This window comes from Mirounga leonina, unplaced genomic scaffold, assembly GCF_011800145.1.
Source record: "Mirounga leonina isolate KUSES-001 unplaced genomic scaffold, KU_Mleo_1.0 Mir_129, whole genome shotgun sequence".
Classification (NCBI taxonomy): Eukaryota; Metazoa; Chordata; class Mammalia; order Carnivora; family Phocidae; genus Mirounga; species Mirounga leonina.
In genome coordinates this window covers 37,270,346-37,286,871 of record NW_023270323.1, presented here as the reverse complement: position 1 = coordinate 37,286,871, position 16,526 = coordinate 37,270,346, and the positions used below count along the sequence as shown (strand labels likewise).

The following is a 16,526-nucleotide window of genomic DNA, read 5'->3' as shown; positions in this document are numbered from 1 at the left end:
CCCCTAGCACTTTTCTAATTTTCATCTTCACAGTCATATTCCATCCCTTCATTGTATTTACCCTTATTTTTGTAAATGTGGTCCTGAGACCACACTGTCCCACGAGGGTTCCACCCCCCCCCTTAGCCACTGGAGTGATATGTCCCTCAGCGGCGCCGACTTCTAAAAGTTCCAATTTTGTGCTCCGGGGCTCTATCACTTGCCGGTAGCCACTGACTGAAGCCCCCTCCCCCGCCGTCTATCCTCCCAAATATCGCCTTGGATTCACTTCTCCACACGTCCTACCTTCCAGAAAGTGGTCGCTTTTCTGTTCAGAGAGTTGCTGCTATTCTTTTCATCGATTTCCTGTTGAGTTCGTAGGTGTTCAGAATGGTTTGATCCCTATCCAGCTCAGTTCCTGGGACCAGACAAAATTTAGGTCTCCTACTCCTCTGCCATCTTGCTCCTCCTCCCTCAGTAGGTTTCTGTTTAAGAGAAAATATGGTAAGGGCTTTTTAGAAATGCGTATTTATTAAAGAGCCTTTTTCCTTCAATAGTTTTGCACTTTATAACCCCACTGACTTGCATAATTCACTAACATTGCTGGTGATTATTTGAATGCTTTCTCACGCTGATGCTTCATTGCTGGCTTTCTTAATGGATGTTGTTGTTTTCTTTTTTTCATTTTATGTAGGCACCTTGGCGTGTGCACACTATATATGGATATAAAACATAAAATTTTTTTTTTTAAACATAAAATTTTTATACATAGCCTAACATTAGCCATTTAGTGTCACACATTGATTTGTGTGAGTGTTGCCACTGGAGCACTCAGCTTCTTTTATGGCATTATGGGAAATATTCCCAGGGAAGAGATAATTTCCCATCAAGTTTTAGATTAGTTGCCAATACTCTTAGATTTTTTTTTGTAAGTGATAATGCAATTACCTCTTCATTGGAAATACAGATTTTTAATCTTTTGATGTTTCAGTTCTGCTTATTGAGCTAATTAGTAGTTTCATGCAACTGTAACGTGATTATTGTACTGATCCCTAAATTATCCCAACTGTTCACAGTAAAAGTCTGATATCCTCTCCCTTTCCTTTAAGGCATTTATTTACATTTTCCCCCCAAATGACACTTTGTATGAATCGGATATATTATTAGCCTTCCATTGGACATTAAGAACATTTTAATCTATTTTTAATTCCTTGGATGTGAAGAAAAGCATACAATACATTCATATGTTTTCATGTTTTAGATAGCAGTCAAGTGATTCTACATTCACGTGGGAAATATTAGCCTGGTATGAAATCATAGCTGCAAGGTGGCTTAAGAGACAGAGAGCATACTGCACTTCTCCCACAGGTTGAGCTTCTTTGTCATTCGAAAGAACTTCAAGGCTAGCCAGCATTTTTTATTTTTGAGGCACCTTCGATCATTCTCTTTTCAGAATTGAAAACAGAATCAGTCCCTGCTTTCAGCTCATTTGTTCTTGGAAACCACACCAGGATGTAGGTTGTCTTTTTTCTCCTATGTTATAATTAGAAGATATCTTCTTTACTAAGGACTTAGTGTCAGATCACAGTTACAAATAATAGTGCATCATCATCAAAGAATAGGTGTAACTCTAAAATCCCATATGCAATTTAAAAAGAAAAATTAGGTCCACGTCAAAACTGGAGACCATTGTCATCTTATAGACTAGGAAGACAGGACACAAAGTTTTTACCTAGACATCCTATACTTCTACTCATATACTTAAGGGGCATAGGAAGGAAATTACCGAAACACTGTGTTGTTTTTTTATCCAGCTTCTTTTCGGAGGTAAACAAGGTTTTTCCTATAAATTGAATTCTCTGAACCATTCTCTGTAAGTCACTTAGCTGATTTTTAATGGAGATTTTTTTTTAAAGAACAGCTTCAACTTCTTTTCATTTTATTGAAATATAGACTTTATAATAATGAAAAAGGGATATGATCCAAAACAATATATCTTTTGTATATTTTTATTTCAGGAAAATCCTGAATTTGATTTACATTTTGAAAAAGTATATAAATGGGTTGCCAGCAGCACCGCTGAAAAGAATGCATTTATTTCATGCATTTGGAAATTGAATCAGCGATATCTCCGAAAGAAAATTGATTTTGTCAATGTTAGCTCACAGCTCTTGGAAGGTAAAGTTAAATAGAAATGCTTATGTAAAATCAAGTATATCTAAAAGTGAATATATAATTTGACGTTACTCAAAATGATTAGTACACTGATTTACCTTATATTGCAAAGGAGTTGAAAAATAATTTTTCTTATTGCGGAGTGATACTTGTTCATTATAGAAATTGATACATTAAACTAAATAAATAAAAATCACTTATAAACTTAATCCTCAGAGATAACTGCTGTTAATGTTTTGTTAGTCTTCCAATCTTTTTTCTATGCATATTTAAATACTTTCTTAAAATAAATTCACATTCTGTTTTCTAACATACTTTTTCTTATAATGAACATTTTTCATGTTATTAAATATTTACCCCAACATTTTTTCTAGTGGTACCATAATATTCCATTATATGAATATACCTTAATTTATTTAACTAATCATTTATTTTAAAATTTCCAATCTTTGCTTATTTTAAATAATTTTGACATGAATATCCTTGTAGTTGTATTTTTGTGCAGAGTATAGGTACAGTGGTTAAAAATATAACTCAAGTCAGACTGCTTGGGTTCAAATCCTGGCTTTGTTGCTTACCAGTATGTGACCTTGGACTATTCTATGTTTCAGTTTTCTTTATCTCAGAAATAGAGATAATTAGTAGTATCCACTCCATAGGGTTGTTGTGAGGATTAAATTACTTAATATATGGAAGTGATGAGATCAATGCCAGATATATAGTAAGTACTCAATAAATATTAGCTCTTATTATATTATCAGGATAAAATCCTTAGATAGAAAGTTAAATAGGGTTTTTTTGGTCCGTATATCTTCAGGGATGTTACTGTGGATTATTTTGTGTTATAAGATGAAAACTACTGTTATTTATTAAAAATGTACAATGAGATTTTATTCTTTAAAAATTTCTTTCATAAAGACATAAACACTGTAAGAAAATGGTTCTGTATGCCTTGTGGATACAATTTGTGTTGTATTCTTTATCTCAAAGAAAGCAGTTGAAATAACAGCTAGTATGCAGATGAATAGAGTTGTTGCTCCTCTTATTAATAAAAAAAGTTTTATTCCAAATAATATATATTAGAAAGAAAACTTAGATTTGTCCTAAGTTGTATATTAGCATTTTAAAATAGGAGCTTCATTCTATTCCGTTAAACTGGAAATAGCCAATATTCAACCATTTTGACCTATAAAAATGGCCATTTCAGATACTTCAGACTATTCATTTACTTAGCCAATTACCTCTGTCCTTTTTCTATTCTGTTTTACTTACTCCTTTTCTGTTTGCCTGTGGATATTTCCCTGAAATATAGTATTCCTTCCTAACACTTAGTAATCAGTAAGCCCATTATTGGTTTCAGGTTTGATGCTTGAAACCAGCAGAGGCAAGTCACATCTGTCAGGCCCTGTGCTACTCCCCCCAGTGGAGCCCTGGAGTAGCCCTCGGGGTTGACATCTCACCAACGTTAGACCCCAGTGTCTTGGCAATTGAGTATGTTAAGGGAATGACCTTCAAGAAATTGATGGTAATTTTTCATGCCTTGAATAGTGGTTTAATTTGTTTTGAACGGCTCTTATTTTATTTTACTTATTTATTTTTTTTACCATTTCGGGGTTGAACATTTTGATGAGGGAATGATTGCTATTCTGTTTTTAAATATTGTGTATCTCCAGATGTTACTCGTTGCCTATGGTGTGTTTTAAACCAATATATTTCATTGAGCCAACAGTATGGGAAAATACATACCCTACCTGGTTTCCCTCATTAAGAAATTTTACCCTAATCAATGAGAAGAATATTGCTGTTTTTAGAATGCCTAGCTTAAAAAAAAAAAAAATTTAATTTTATAAGGCCTAAAGCAATGTGTAGACATTTTCATGTTTATAAAAGTTACCCCTAATTCAGATCAATTTTAGGAATACTGTGAAGATCCTTAAGGATCTCACTGTGAAAATCATTTTCCATAAATCAGTAACTGTTGTTTTGGTTTAGTGGAGTCCAGAGAATAGTTTTCTTAATATCTGCAAATTTGTTTAAATGTTTTAATGGATTTTGAAATCATAGCCGTTGATTCCCATTTAAAAAAACAATAAATGTGTCTAAGCTTTGGGTGATGTTAGAAAACAAATAAGAAATTATCCTTTTAAGAGATAAGTAATCATCCCAGTAAGACTTCACTGTGAATGCTAACAGTGGCAACTTTAGTGGTTTTTATCGGTGACAACTGAGTATTTATGCTAGTAAGTGGGGTTTCTCAGCAGAAGGCTTTTAAGATTTTTAAAGGAGGATTTTGTTAGCAGTTGAAGTAGAGTCAAGTTTTTGTTTGGCTTTTTCTTTTTCATTCTTATAACCAGATTTTAAAAAAGAAATCTTTGACTTAAATCCTTAAAAGCCAGCTTGAACAGATAACTCATGTGTTCTTTTTAAATGGTTTCAATCTCTTCCTTTCTAACAGTGTTTTATGACTAATCTATTGTGAGGGAATGTCTGGGTAAAGTTTTGGGGCCTTGAGTGAAAATAACTAGACTAAATGCATGAGTCACAGCTGACCTAAAAATAATTCTCAGGAAGTGATCTATTTCCCAGTTTTCTCCAAGGACTAGTCAGTGTTGTCTCTTAAAAGAAAGAAAAAATAGAAAGATAAATGTATTTTTAGTCATTGTCAGAAAAAGAATAAGAGAATTAACTCTGGAAATTTAGTTTCTGTGGATCTTTCCACTTTGTACTTGATTTGGACGTTGTCTTTTAAACTTTGATGTACCAGAAGTTCAAATGAAATATGGGTAGTATTTTAAAATTTTAAACCTGTATACTTTTCTACCCAGCTAATATTCTTTGCTTACTTTCCTCTGCTTTTTTCATACTTTTTACTCTCCAGAACTGCCTAAAGTTACAGAAGGTGCGTAACACCTTTTCTTTTTATTCTATTCCATATATTTTTTATTACTTGCCATTGTTATGTATTGTTGGTTGCATATTTTATGAAATTGTGCATAGGGACAAGTTTATTACCACAAAATCCATATAGTAATAAAATTAACGAAAGGATTCATTATTGACTTCCAAAGGACTGTTTCATGGAAGAGAAAATACTTCTGATGCAGTTATGGTCGTTTAAAATATTTATTTATTTTAAATAAACTGCTTGTGTAAGGAGCTGTACAGAATGATTTGGGCAGTCCCTGCCCCCTAGTGGCTAATAAACTGTCAGATGTGAGCTAAAATGGACTCGTTCAAAGGCCAGGGAGCTAGGTGATACCTGTCTAAAGAACTATTTATATACTGTAATCTGTAATTGCCTGTACCAAAAGTTTTATTCCCCTCCTTTTTTTTTTCTGGGACATTATCTAAATCTGCCTAATTATCATTCTTAAGAGTAAATCATTTATTACTTTGAGTTAGTTGTTTTTTTCCCTAGAACAAATTAACGTATGTCAAGTCATGCTGAATGTAAGTATTTCATTTGTATACAAAATAATGAATATTTAAAGTTCCAGAGGTGGTGATTTAAATCGTGTCCCATTAAGTTTATGAAAATCAATAACTTTATTTAGAGTTTTAGTTAGGGGGTAAAAAAAATTTTTTTTTCACTTTACCTCTCCTAACCTCAAGCTTTATATAAAATCCCACAAACTAAATGTATTTTCTCAAAAAATTGAACTGAAACGTTTATCCAGAAGACACCTTACATTTGACCTCTTGGTCTTTTGTTAAGAAGCATGAAGACTAGTTAAATTTTTGTAATTTCAAACGTCCATGCTATTGTTGCTCTTCTTACTGTGTAGACTTGTTGAGAAAACTTTTATACCTGATCTTTAGAAATTTTATTAATGCATGTGAAATTGTTTTAAACAAAGAAATGGAAAATCCATTTAATATTTTTAATACCCAAAATAAATTGTGAATACATTTTTCATTTCAACTAAAAGTTATTTGGAAAAAAAAAACATAACAAGGACAAAAAAGAACAGAAGAAAAATGTTACCTGGGGAAAAAAAGGAAAGCAAATTATTTTTTATGTGCCCTAAATTCATAGTCATTGTTTTGTTAGAGCAAAAACCACATCAGATAGGAAAAAAAGATTAGGCTTGTTTCCACATGTTTTGTTTCTGGTTTTGCATTTGTTTTTGTAGTTTAATTATGTTTTGGGAAATTGTTCTAAAGCCTATTTTAACACTTAAAAGTGAGCGAATTAGACTGCATGCTTTGTATTTGTTATAATAAATGTTACAGTAAACATATTAACATGCATTTTTTCATAAAAATAAGGTTTTTTTTTTAATATTCTGAATCACCCTTTCCTATTTTTCAGCCACTAAATGTGACCTGTGCTTATAAATGACTATAAGTACCGTGTTATTGTCTTCCTACTTTTTTACTACTTTATTTTTAATTTTTACCCTCTTTAAGAGTCTGTTCCAAGTGGAGAAAATCAGAGTGTGACAGGAGGTGATGAAGAAGTAGTAGATGTATACCAAGAGTTAAATGCAAGAGAAGAGCAGGATATTGAAATAATGATGGAAGGCTGTGAATGTGCAATCTCTAATGCTGAGGCCTTTGCAGAAAGGTTGTCCAGAGAGCTGCAGGTGCTGGATGGGGTAAGACCTTTTTATAATCTGTAAATGAATGATGTGTAGTGGATTGAGAAGACCGGTGATGTTCAGATTTTACTGCCTCAGCACCTAAGCCTTTATAGTGTGATTATTGCCGTCTCTCTCTGTAAGCACATTACCAGATGCTTATCTTTCACTGCTCTTGTTCAAAAGACAGAACCATTCCTGTTAATCAGGCCAGTGAAGGCAGTTGGGTGAGGTTGGGGATTTGGGGAGGTTCTTGACACAAAGCGATGGAAGTAAAAAGTAGCCGACCAGAAACCAACTTGGGGTTGCTTTCCCCCAGCCTCTGAAACATCACAGAATAATTCAGTGCAAAAGAATAGCATTTTTATGGTTCAAAAAAAAAAAAAATGGGTACAAATCAGAAATAGAAAAATTAGTTTGAAATAAGTGAATCATTTACTCAAATGGAGCAGAGTAAGGATAGTGAAAACAAGGAGCCAGGGGAAAAGGATGTTTGGCTCCCCTCCTCAAATGTTTTGGGATAGCTCTTTTTAATTTGTATGCACAGTTTCTGAGTCTACAAACTAAATGCACATCTTTAGAAAGTAAAAAGCTAAAAGACATAACTAAAAATAACACCACTAATGTGAGAAAAATCTAGAACAAGAACGTGTGTTTTTTTGTTTTGTTTAAACAAAGCAAGCATTTAAGAAAAACCCTCAGAGAATGAGGAATATTTTAAAGACAAAGAATTTTGACATTTTGTACATGAAAGGTACAGAATTTATGAGGTTGACTTCAGGCCCAGAGATTACACAAATAGTCCAAGTTTACAAGTTTATAAAACTCACTGGAAGCTAAGCCTAGAAGAAACTTCAAGTTGTTTAAGTGGAAATTGTCCTGGACAAGGTCGAGCCCCAGGTCTGCTACTTGAGAGATCTATTCAGTGGCCCAGAGGCCTGCTGACTCTTATGGTTGGGCTGCACTTACAGTTGACTTATTATGAATAGCATATAAAATAATGTGTGAAATTATAGCATCAACTGTCCAATGAAATTCTTTTCATTCCTGGTCTGGTCCAAGTTTTTTCCTCATACCCTGTTACCTGCCTTCTTAGTGTGGCTTAGTGGTTTATATTTTCTTTTCTAATGGATATTGCATGTATGTTACAAGTTATCACCTTGCTTCCCAGTTTTATGTTGGATTTGACAGCTTCCATATTTCAGGAAATTTAGAATCAATAGTCAGAGTCACTTAGAAAATGATAAGGGGATGATGGTTTGTTCCTGCTTTGCCTGGAAAAAAACATACAGTAGTTGCAAATGAAAGAGAAAAGAAAGAAGACAATAGAAGGAGCTATCTTATGGATATATAGTCTGTGGCCATGTGGTCTTATGGTCGTGGCTCTTCCACATCATGTAAGTACCAATTGTACTACAGTTATAAATTAGTTCAGTGTATCTTTCAAACACTGATATACCACTGCTACCCTCTTGACTAAGGTATTACACCGGTGGTTATACTTTTTTTAGCATTTTACAACAATGTTAAGAAGTACAGGAAATTTTTATAGCTGGTAGAATTGGAAGTGTCAGAAATGGGAGTATATCAGGGTGCCTGGGTGGCTCAGATGGTTAAGCATCTGCCTTTCGGCTCGGGTCATGGTCCCAGGGTCCTGGAATCGAGCCCCACATCGGGCTCCCTGCTTGGTGGGGAGCCTGCTTCTCCCTATTCCTCTACTGTTCCCCCTGCTTGTGTACTCTTGCTCTCTCTGTCGAATAAATAAATAAATTCTTTAAAAAAAAAAGAAATGGGAGTATATCAACACTGATGATACATTGTGGGACAGAACCCTACTTGTACAGTCTGAGAAAATATAAAATACTGAGGCATGGTCCCTAACCTTGATAGGGAGGCAAGTGTATCTTCTTGAAATACTGTGTAAAAACAGAACATAAACATAAAGTGATAAACTGAAATAAATGTTTAGATGCATACCAATCTTTGTTATTCAGGTATCAAAGGGATTTAGCAATATTTCATCTTACGCTTCTTTTATACATTTAAATAATATGAAGAGTTACTTTTGTTTTTCACTTTGTAGGCCAACATCCAATCAATCATGGCCTCTGAAAAGCAAGTGAACATCCTGATGAAGTTGTTGGATGAGGCTCTAAAGGAGGTAGATCAGATTGAGTTGAAACTGAGCAGTTATGAGGAAATGCTCCAAAGTGTAAAAGAACAAATGGATCAGATCTCTGAAAGCAACCACCTAATTCATCTTAGTAACACTAATAATGTAAAACTCCTGTCTGAAATAGAGTTTCTTGTGGTAAGTATGTTGATAAATTGCTACCACCAACAAAAACAAAACAAAACAAAATATAATATATAAAACCCATTTGTAAACATTTTCTAAATTCCTTCTGAGAGTAAGATTTAAAATAATTCTAGGGCGCCTGGGTGGCTCAGTTGGTTAAGCGACTGCCTTCGGCTCAGGTCATGATCCTGGAGTCCCGGGATCGAGTCCTGCATCGGGCTCCCTGCTCAGCAGGGAGTCTGCTTCTCCCTCTGACCCTCCTCCCTCTCATGCTCTCTGTGTCTCATTCTCTCGCTCAAATAAATAAATAAAATCTTTAAAAATAAATAAATAAATAAATAAATAAAATAATTCCAAAGACCTTATGATAGTATTGAGTAGCATCTTACCTGTAAATTTCCCAAAATTACATGTGCAAATGGTGTATTTATATATATTCCAGAACCACATGGACCTGGCCAAAGGTCACATAAAGGCCCTTCAGGAGGGAGATCTTGCTTCTTCTAGAGGCATCGAGGCCTGCACCAATGCCGCTGATGCCCTTCTGCAGTGCATGAATGTAGCTCTCCGTCCAGGTATGTTCATTAGAAATGATAAAATCTGACCAAGAATCTGAGACTAAACCTGTAACTTGGTATAAAGCTTTTAACAAGAAATACATGGGGCAAGTGGTTTAGGGTGACTGTAGTATTAGCTCCTCAAACCAGTTTCATTTCTTTCCAAACGTGTTTCTGTTGGCACTAAGAACTTTTTCATTTTAGTTCCTGTGATTGATCTTCAGTGACTCTAGTTAACACCATGATTTTTCTCTAGTACAGTCTACAGAACCTAGCACAGAGTTGATGCTTTGATTAGACCAGAGAGCATGAGGAGGTTTTGTTAGGCAAGTGGTTCCAAAACTTGAGTTTGCTCAGAATCATGGAGATGGTTCCCAGATCATGCTGAGGCAGGACCACACTTGGAGAACCACTGTACTACACTGTTTTCTCCTCTTGCTTACCTTTCTTTTATAAAGCAGATGAATAAACCAATAAAATTTTGGGGTCTTCAAAACAGAAATGTGGATACTGTTATAAATGTATTCATTGAAGATCAGAGAAATCTCTTTACCTGTTAAATCAGTCAGGAACTGTTCTGGTTTCAGGCCATGACATGCTCCTGGCAGTCAGACAGCAACAGCAGCGTTTCAGTGATTTGCGAGAGCAGTTTGCCCGGAGACTGGCCAGTCACCTCAACAACGTTTTTGTTCAACAGGTAATTTTATTTCAGTAATAAAACTGGCATGTTTCTGTAGCTTTTTGATATATATGTTTCCACAAAAATTGTAATGTGTTTATTTGGGATCACATTCTTTCACATGTTTATTCAATTTTGAGATCTTTAAATAAGATTTTTAAGTATTTGCTCATAGGTGTATGTTGGGCCTCAACTGTCTCCTTAGGTAGACAGTCTAGTTCCTTCTAGCTAAAACTCTCTGATTATAGAAATCAAATAAATAACTATGCTTACTTATTACATATACCATTTATAAGTTCTTATTTATAAAAGTGAGTCCAAACTTGTTACGTTTGCTGCTTAGCCTATTTTATTTTTCAGTATTTTGAGGTGAGAACCAGGACTTGACTCAAGTGTTTTAAATGTTTCATTGGCTGTATATATTTTTATATATGAGAAAAATGACTATGGCTGAGTTACAAATTCCATTTGATTTAATTTTATATAAACCCTTTGTCTACATTTTTATATGGAAAAGGAGGTTATAATTAACGTTGTGGCAATAATAATATTAACAATATTAAGAGTACCTTTGAGGGATTTGAATAGAAGACATTTTAATCTGGCATAATAGATCAGGTTTCTTACGTTTTTCATCTCTTATTAAGGTTATTGGACAAAAAAAAATTGAGAGAAATTTTGTTCAAGAAATGCTGTCTGAAACATTAGATTCTTATCTTGTTTTCACTTTGCAGTATTCTAAAACAATTGTATTTACTATATTTTATTTCTGATTAGTTTACTCAGGCCCTCCTTCAACTCTATAACAGGTCCTACTTTCTTTCGGTGCCTGTGAGTACATCAGATTTGGCTCAAGCTTTTCTCTTTTTTTTTTTTCCCTATAAAGTTTGCTAAACTTAACAGCAGCAGAATCTTAAAAGATTATAACTTTACTGACCTAAGCTGCCTGTTAACCATATTTATAGCAGTTTTTTAATGTCCCATAGCAGAACGTTTATTTTGGCCAGAAAGGCATTTCATCTCCTTCTGCTTGCCTCTTTTCCTGTTATTCTTTCACTCACTCACTCCTTCATTTATTTAGAAACCTTTTACCAGGTGATTGGGATACATACCAGACATTTACTTGGGTATATAGGTGAGAGGCTGATCCTGTCCTCAAGTGGCTCACAGTCTAGGGGAGGGAGGGAGATACACTTAGGAAGGGTAAATATTATTGTAGCGGTCACACCTGTGAGCATAAAGGAAGCCCATCTAGCTAAGGGTGCAAGGGAGACATTGGGGAAGACTCTCTTAATGTTTCACTTGACCTGAAAAGTATCAATAAAAAAGTAAATCTAGAAGTCACACAGGAAATAATCAAATTTTTTTTTGCATTAGTATTTTAATATTTATTTCTTCCCAATTCCATAGTTTTTAAAAATGACATTGTTGATAGTGATGTTACCCACATTTGTAGAGGGCATTGGGAATGTTGGAATGTTGGAATGTTGGAATGTTACTGTAGGTAAACAGCAGTCCTTTCTGCACCCTTCATTGTTTGTTGTAACATGCAGTTAATTTATGATTTTGCTTCCTTGCCTTTTAAACTAATGGCTTTGTTTACTATGAATGCTTCCAGTTCTGAAAATCTAATATGTATTGTTACATGTGAGTGATGCATGTTGAAAAACCAGAATGTTGCAACAACCTAGGATATGCTGAAGAAAGTGGAAGAGGGTGTCCCAAGTACAGAAAAGAGATTTTTCTGTGTGTTGAATTCAGTGCATCAGGTCACCTGGCGAAAGAGTTGGGAAACATGGGTATTTTCTATTCCCAGTTGTGGAACAAATGAGCTGGGAAAAGTTGATTACCATATTATAGTATATCTCTGTCAATCGGCAGATTTTCATTGTGTGCCTCTTAAATACTTGTTTCCATATGTAAGAATAAGAAATGGCTTCTACACTCCAGATGCTTCTAAGAGGGCATTAAGACTAATGTGCTTAAAGCTCTACAGCAATGCATATATGAAACTGTTAATTGTATGACTACATATACATAGTTTATATATGTATGTACAAGTGCTAAAAAGTTTTAATCAAAAGTAAGTTTACTGAGAATTTAGGTAGTCAAGTATGGCATCATGGATAAAATAAGACTTGAACAGAGTCTGCAATGCAGTTTTTGGCAAATGTATGTATATTCGACTTATGTAACTACTGTATAGAAGAATACAGTGGAAATAATCTGTTGATCACAACATAACAGTAATTTAAGAGCACTGATTCCCAGTCTTTTTAAAATTCATACATCAGTAAAATTAAAAGAAATAAAATTTGGAGACTTACTAAGTCACCAATTTTTTATTTTACCAAATAAAAACTTTAAAAAAGAAATCCTGCCATCTACTTTCACTATCTTTTTGTCTTGGCACTAAACGAAAAGAATATAACTTCAGATTTCCAGATTAAATACATTTCCCTTTATGAGAAACTCTCTGCCATCATTTTATTTGTTTCTTAGTGCCATAGGCCAGTAAAAAACATCTTCGCATTTGGGAATCACTGATCCAGAGCATGCTATGATACAGCTTTCATATTAGTACTTCCACATAGCTATATTACTTTAATAAAACCTGAAATGCATTTTTTTAATATTCACTTCTTACTATATATACATATAATAGAGTAATATTTTTAACAATTGACTAGATTCTTTTGACTCTTCTAGGTCTTCTTACACACTCAGCTTCCATTGAAATTATAGACTCTTACCTATAATTTTTACACTTACAAGGGATTTATATATCTAAGAAGATATTCAACTAGAGAATCAGGTCAGTTACACTAATTAGGATTCTGATATCAAAAACACGCAGCCAAATTAAGGCTAACGAAATTGAGGAAATACTTGCATAAAATGTATGTATTTAAAAAACTATTTTGGGGGCGCCTGGGTGGCTCAGTTGGTTAAGCGACTGCCTTCGGCTCAGGTCATGATCCTGGAGTCCCTGGATCGAGTCCCACATCGGGCTCCCTGCTCGGCAGGGAGCCTGCTTCTGCCTCTGACCCTCCCCCCTCTCATGTGCTCTCTCTCTCTCATTCTCTCTGTCTCAAATAAATAAATAAAATCTTTAAAAAAAAAAAAAACCCTATTTTGGTTGTCTTTTGAAAGATTCGGTTTGAAAGGATAACTCTTTTCTGCCTTTTTTGTCCCCCTTGGGTTCTTCAGAGACCTCATAATTCTGTACATTTTCTTTTGCAATATGATGAGAACTGATTATCCACTGAACTAAAAGTACAACTGGGAAAAACTGAAATTGTGGGGGGTTTGCTATATGCTTAAGCTTGGGAATTTTTCTTTCAATGTATTTTTATAGAAACATCCTATAGTAAAATAAAGCCTGTAAAATATACCACCAGTGTTCAGTTCATTTCACAAAAATTGTTTCCTTAAGCATGTTTCACCATTTCCTAAACATAGGTTAATGATCTGTAGTTAAAAAGCTTAGAAAGAGTTAGGATTATTTAAGATCAGTTTTTGTGATGTTTGTTGGAACTGTGTTCAGACTTTCTTTTTTCTTTAAGAAAACAAAAATAAACATGCCACTACACAGAAAGAAAGAGTTCCCAAATCTTGAGAATTTATTCAGCATTTGAAATGAGTGTATCATTTCTGTTTGAAAATCAGTTACAGTGGTTAAGAGTACGGCGGCGGAGCCAAACTTCCTGGATTCAAAACCCTGACTCTGCTACCTCCTAGCTGGGTGACCTTTAGCAAGTTAATTAACCTCCTTGTGCCACAAATCCTAGTAATATATACGCTAATGAAAATTTATAATGTACTAAGTTTGTAGAAAATGTGTCTGTCTTAGATTAGCTGAACACAGAGCTCGGCAGGGGGCTCAGTCCCACGACTGCAAGATCATGACCCCAGCTAAAAGCAAGAGTCAGACCCTTAACCGACTGAGCCACGCAGGCACCCAAGTTTTGCTATTTTTTAAATGAGGAGCAAAGTACTTTACAAGGTTATTGTGAACATTAGAACTTATATATATAGAAAGAGCAAGAGAGCACACCCAACATGACAAAAGGCATTCAATAAATTGTTATTGTTACTAATTTATTATTATTTATAATAAGAAACTTTATTTTTTAATTTAAATTCCATTTAATTAGCATATAGTATATTATTAGCTTTAGAGGTAGAATTTAGTGATTCATCAGTTGCATACAACACCCTGTGCTCATTCCATCAAGTGCCCTCCTTAATGCCTATCACCCAGTTACTGCATTCCCCCACTCTCAGTTGTTTCCTATAGTTAAGATATAATAAGAAACTTTAAGCAATGTCTTAATTTTTTTAATATATAAAGAATAAAGTTGTGTGCACATGAGAATTCTAGAAGTGACCGTAACTTATATTAGTGATTGAATTAAACAGTTTAAATAATGTAATTTTCCTATTTCCTATAGTTATTTTAGAACAGTTTCTCTAAAATTAAATCTTCTGTTAGCACTAATCACATTTAATCTATCTTGATAGTAATGGTTTGAAGATCATGATGTTCTTCATATTAGAAGGCAATTCTTCAGGTGATGGTGATCTTAAAATGCTGTTTGCAAAAGAAAGCTTTGAATAGTAACATGTGAAAGAGCTTTATAAATCGTAAAATCCTCTACAAACAATAATTAGTTCTTCCATTTTTAGGGGAGAAGGTTTTTAATTGAAGAACTTTCCTGACCCTAAATTAAGTAATATAACTTAACATGTAATGGCCTGAATAAACAGTTGCAGAAGAACATAAACAATAATTTTGAGTCTTGAATCATTGAGAAAAATTAATGAGAAAGACTGGGATGATGAAAGATTTCTAATATTATTATTAATAAAGAATTTTTAAAAATTAACCTTTGGCAACTATAATGAGAGTTGAAGTATAGTCCAGTGATAATAACTGTGTGTTTTATTTAAAATGATTAATTATTTTCATATTTGTTAGTCTTTACCTCACAGAAAACATGTAGGTGACCAGGCATTCCAAATATATAGAATAGTTGCATTTTTCAACACTGTAGCTCTTAGTCCACAATGATTCTTTTGGAAGATGTGATTGTTTTATATTTAGTCAGCCAGCCAACAAAGAATGTTCACATAGGTCCATGCTCCCCTATCTAAAACTCTTGGGGTCAGCTGTGTTTTTAGAATTTTTCAGATTTTAGTAAAGTAATATAGTACATATACTATGTATTATATAACCACTCCAAGAGGGCCTGGAGCAGGGCCCTGTGATTAAGCACACAATGTTCCTACAGCAAAAAATATAAATAGTCATTCCAAACACTATAAATAGCCTCATGTCAGTACAGGTCAAGTTTTGCCATTAAAATAGATTTGGCACTGAATTTAAACAGAGGTTTTAGAGCTTTTTGTATTTTAGAAGTACAGAAAGGGATTGTACACAGTATACCTTGTATATAACATCTATAATAGCTATGAACTTGTGTTGCCTCTCCCTTTCTTTTTCTTATTTTAAATTGGTCAGTCTAGTTTTCTGATACTTACCTGCTTTCTCTAGTCCAATTTCCTAAGTATCAGTAATCTTAATCTTAAGTAATATCAGTAATCTTAATCTTTTTTTTCAGTAATCTTAATCTCAAGTAATCCTTAATCTTAGAAATATATTGATTATTCTACATAGTTTTATATGGAATTTCTATATAATGGGTCCTTATTTTTCTTTTTATCTCCATTTTAAATTGGGGATATAATCTTAGAAGAAGAAAATTCTCCAACAGGCTGATTTGAAAGCTTTAATGAAGAAGGAACTCAACGATGATTTTAGTACTTGGCATGTCTTATTCTCCTATCTTTCTTGCTCTAAAGTACTTCTCAATTGCTAGAGAATTCCTCATTGCCTTAGATCAGGAATTTTTTTCTGGATACTCTGTAGTTAAAAGAAATTGTTTAAAAAATCCATAACCAAAGTTCTTATTTTGTGTCTGTAGTAAAGCATATAAATTAGATAGAGAAAATAAACCTCTTTTAAATTAAAAGAATTTAAATTCAGTGGTCAGTTGGTTTTGCATCCAACTCTTGATTTCAGCTCAGGTCATGATCTCAGTGTCGTGAAATTGAGCCCTGTATCGGGCTCCGCGCTCAACACAAGAGTCTGCTTGAGATTCTCTCTCCCTCCCTCTCCCTCTGTCCCTCACCCTGTGCTCGCTAAATAAATAAATAAATAAATAAATAAATAAATAAATAAATAAATAAATAAA

The 16,526-nt window shown here is 34.0% G+C and overlaps 1 protein-coding gene across 2 annotated transcripts in view; it reads left to right on the top strand.

The window, feature by feature from the left end:
• EXOC1 (exocyst complex component 1) overlaps positions 1-16,526 on the top strand; it is a 68,204-nt gene that overhangs the window by 18,000 nt on the left and 33,678 nt on the right. Inside the window, exons 4-9 of one of the 2 annotated variants that reach the window (XM_035004938.1) lie at positions 1,998-2,157; positions 6,565-6,752; positions 8,818-9,045; positions 9,476-9,608; positions 10,178-10,287; positions 11,047-11,100. In XM_035004938.1, coding sequence (XP_034860829.1) covers positions 1,998-2,157; positions 6,565-6,752; positions 8,818-9,045; positions 9,476-9,608; positions 10,178-10,287; positions 11,047-11,100 — 873 coding nt within the window. The remainder of the gene's footprint in view (positions 1-1,997; positions 2,158-6,564; positions 6,753-8,817; positions 9,046-9,475; positions 9,609-10,177; positions 10,288-11,046; positions 11,101-16,526) is intronic. The other variant, XM_035004939.1, reaches the window with a different exon arrangement.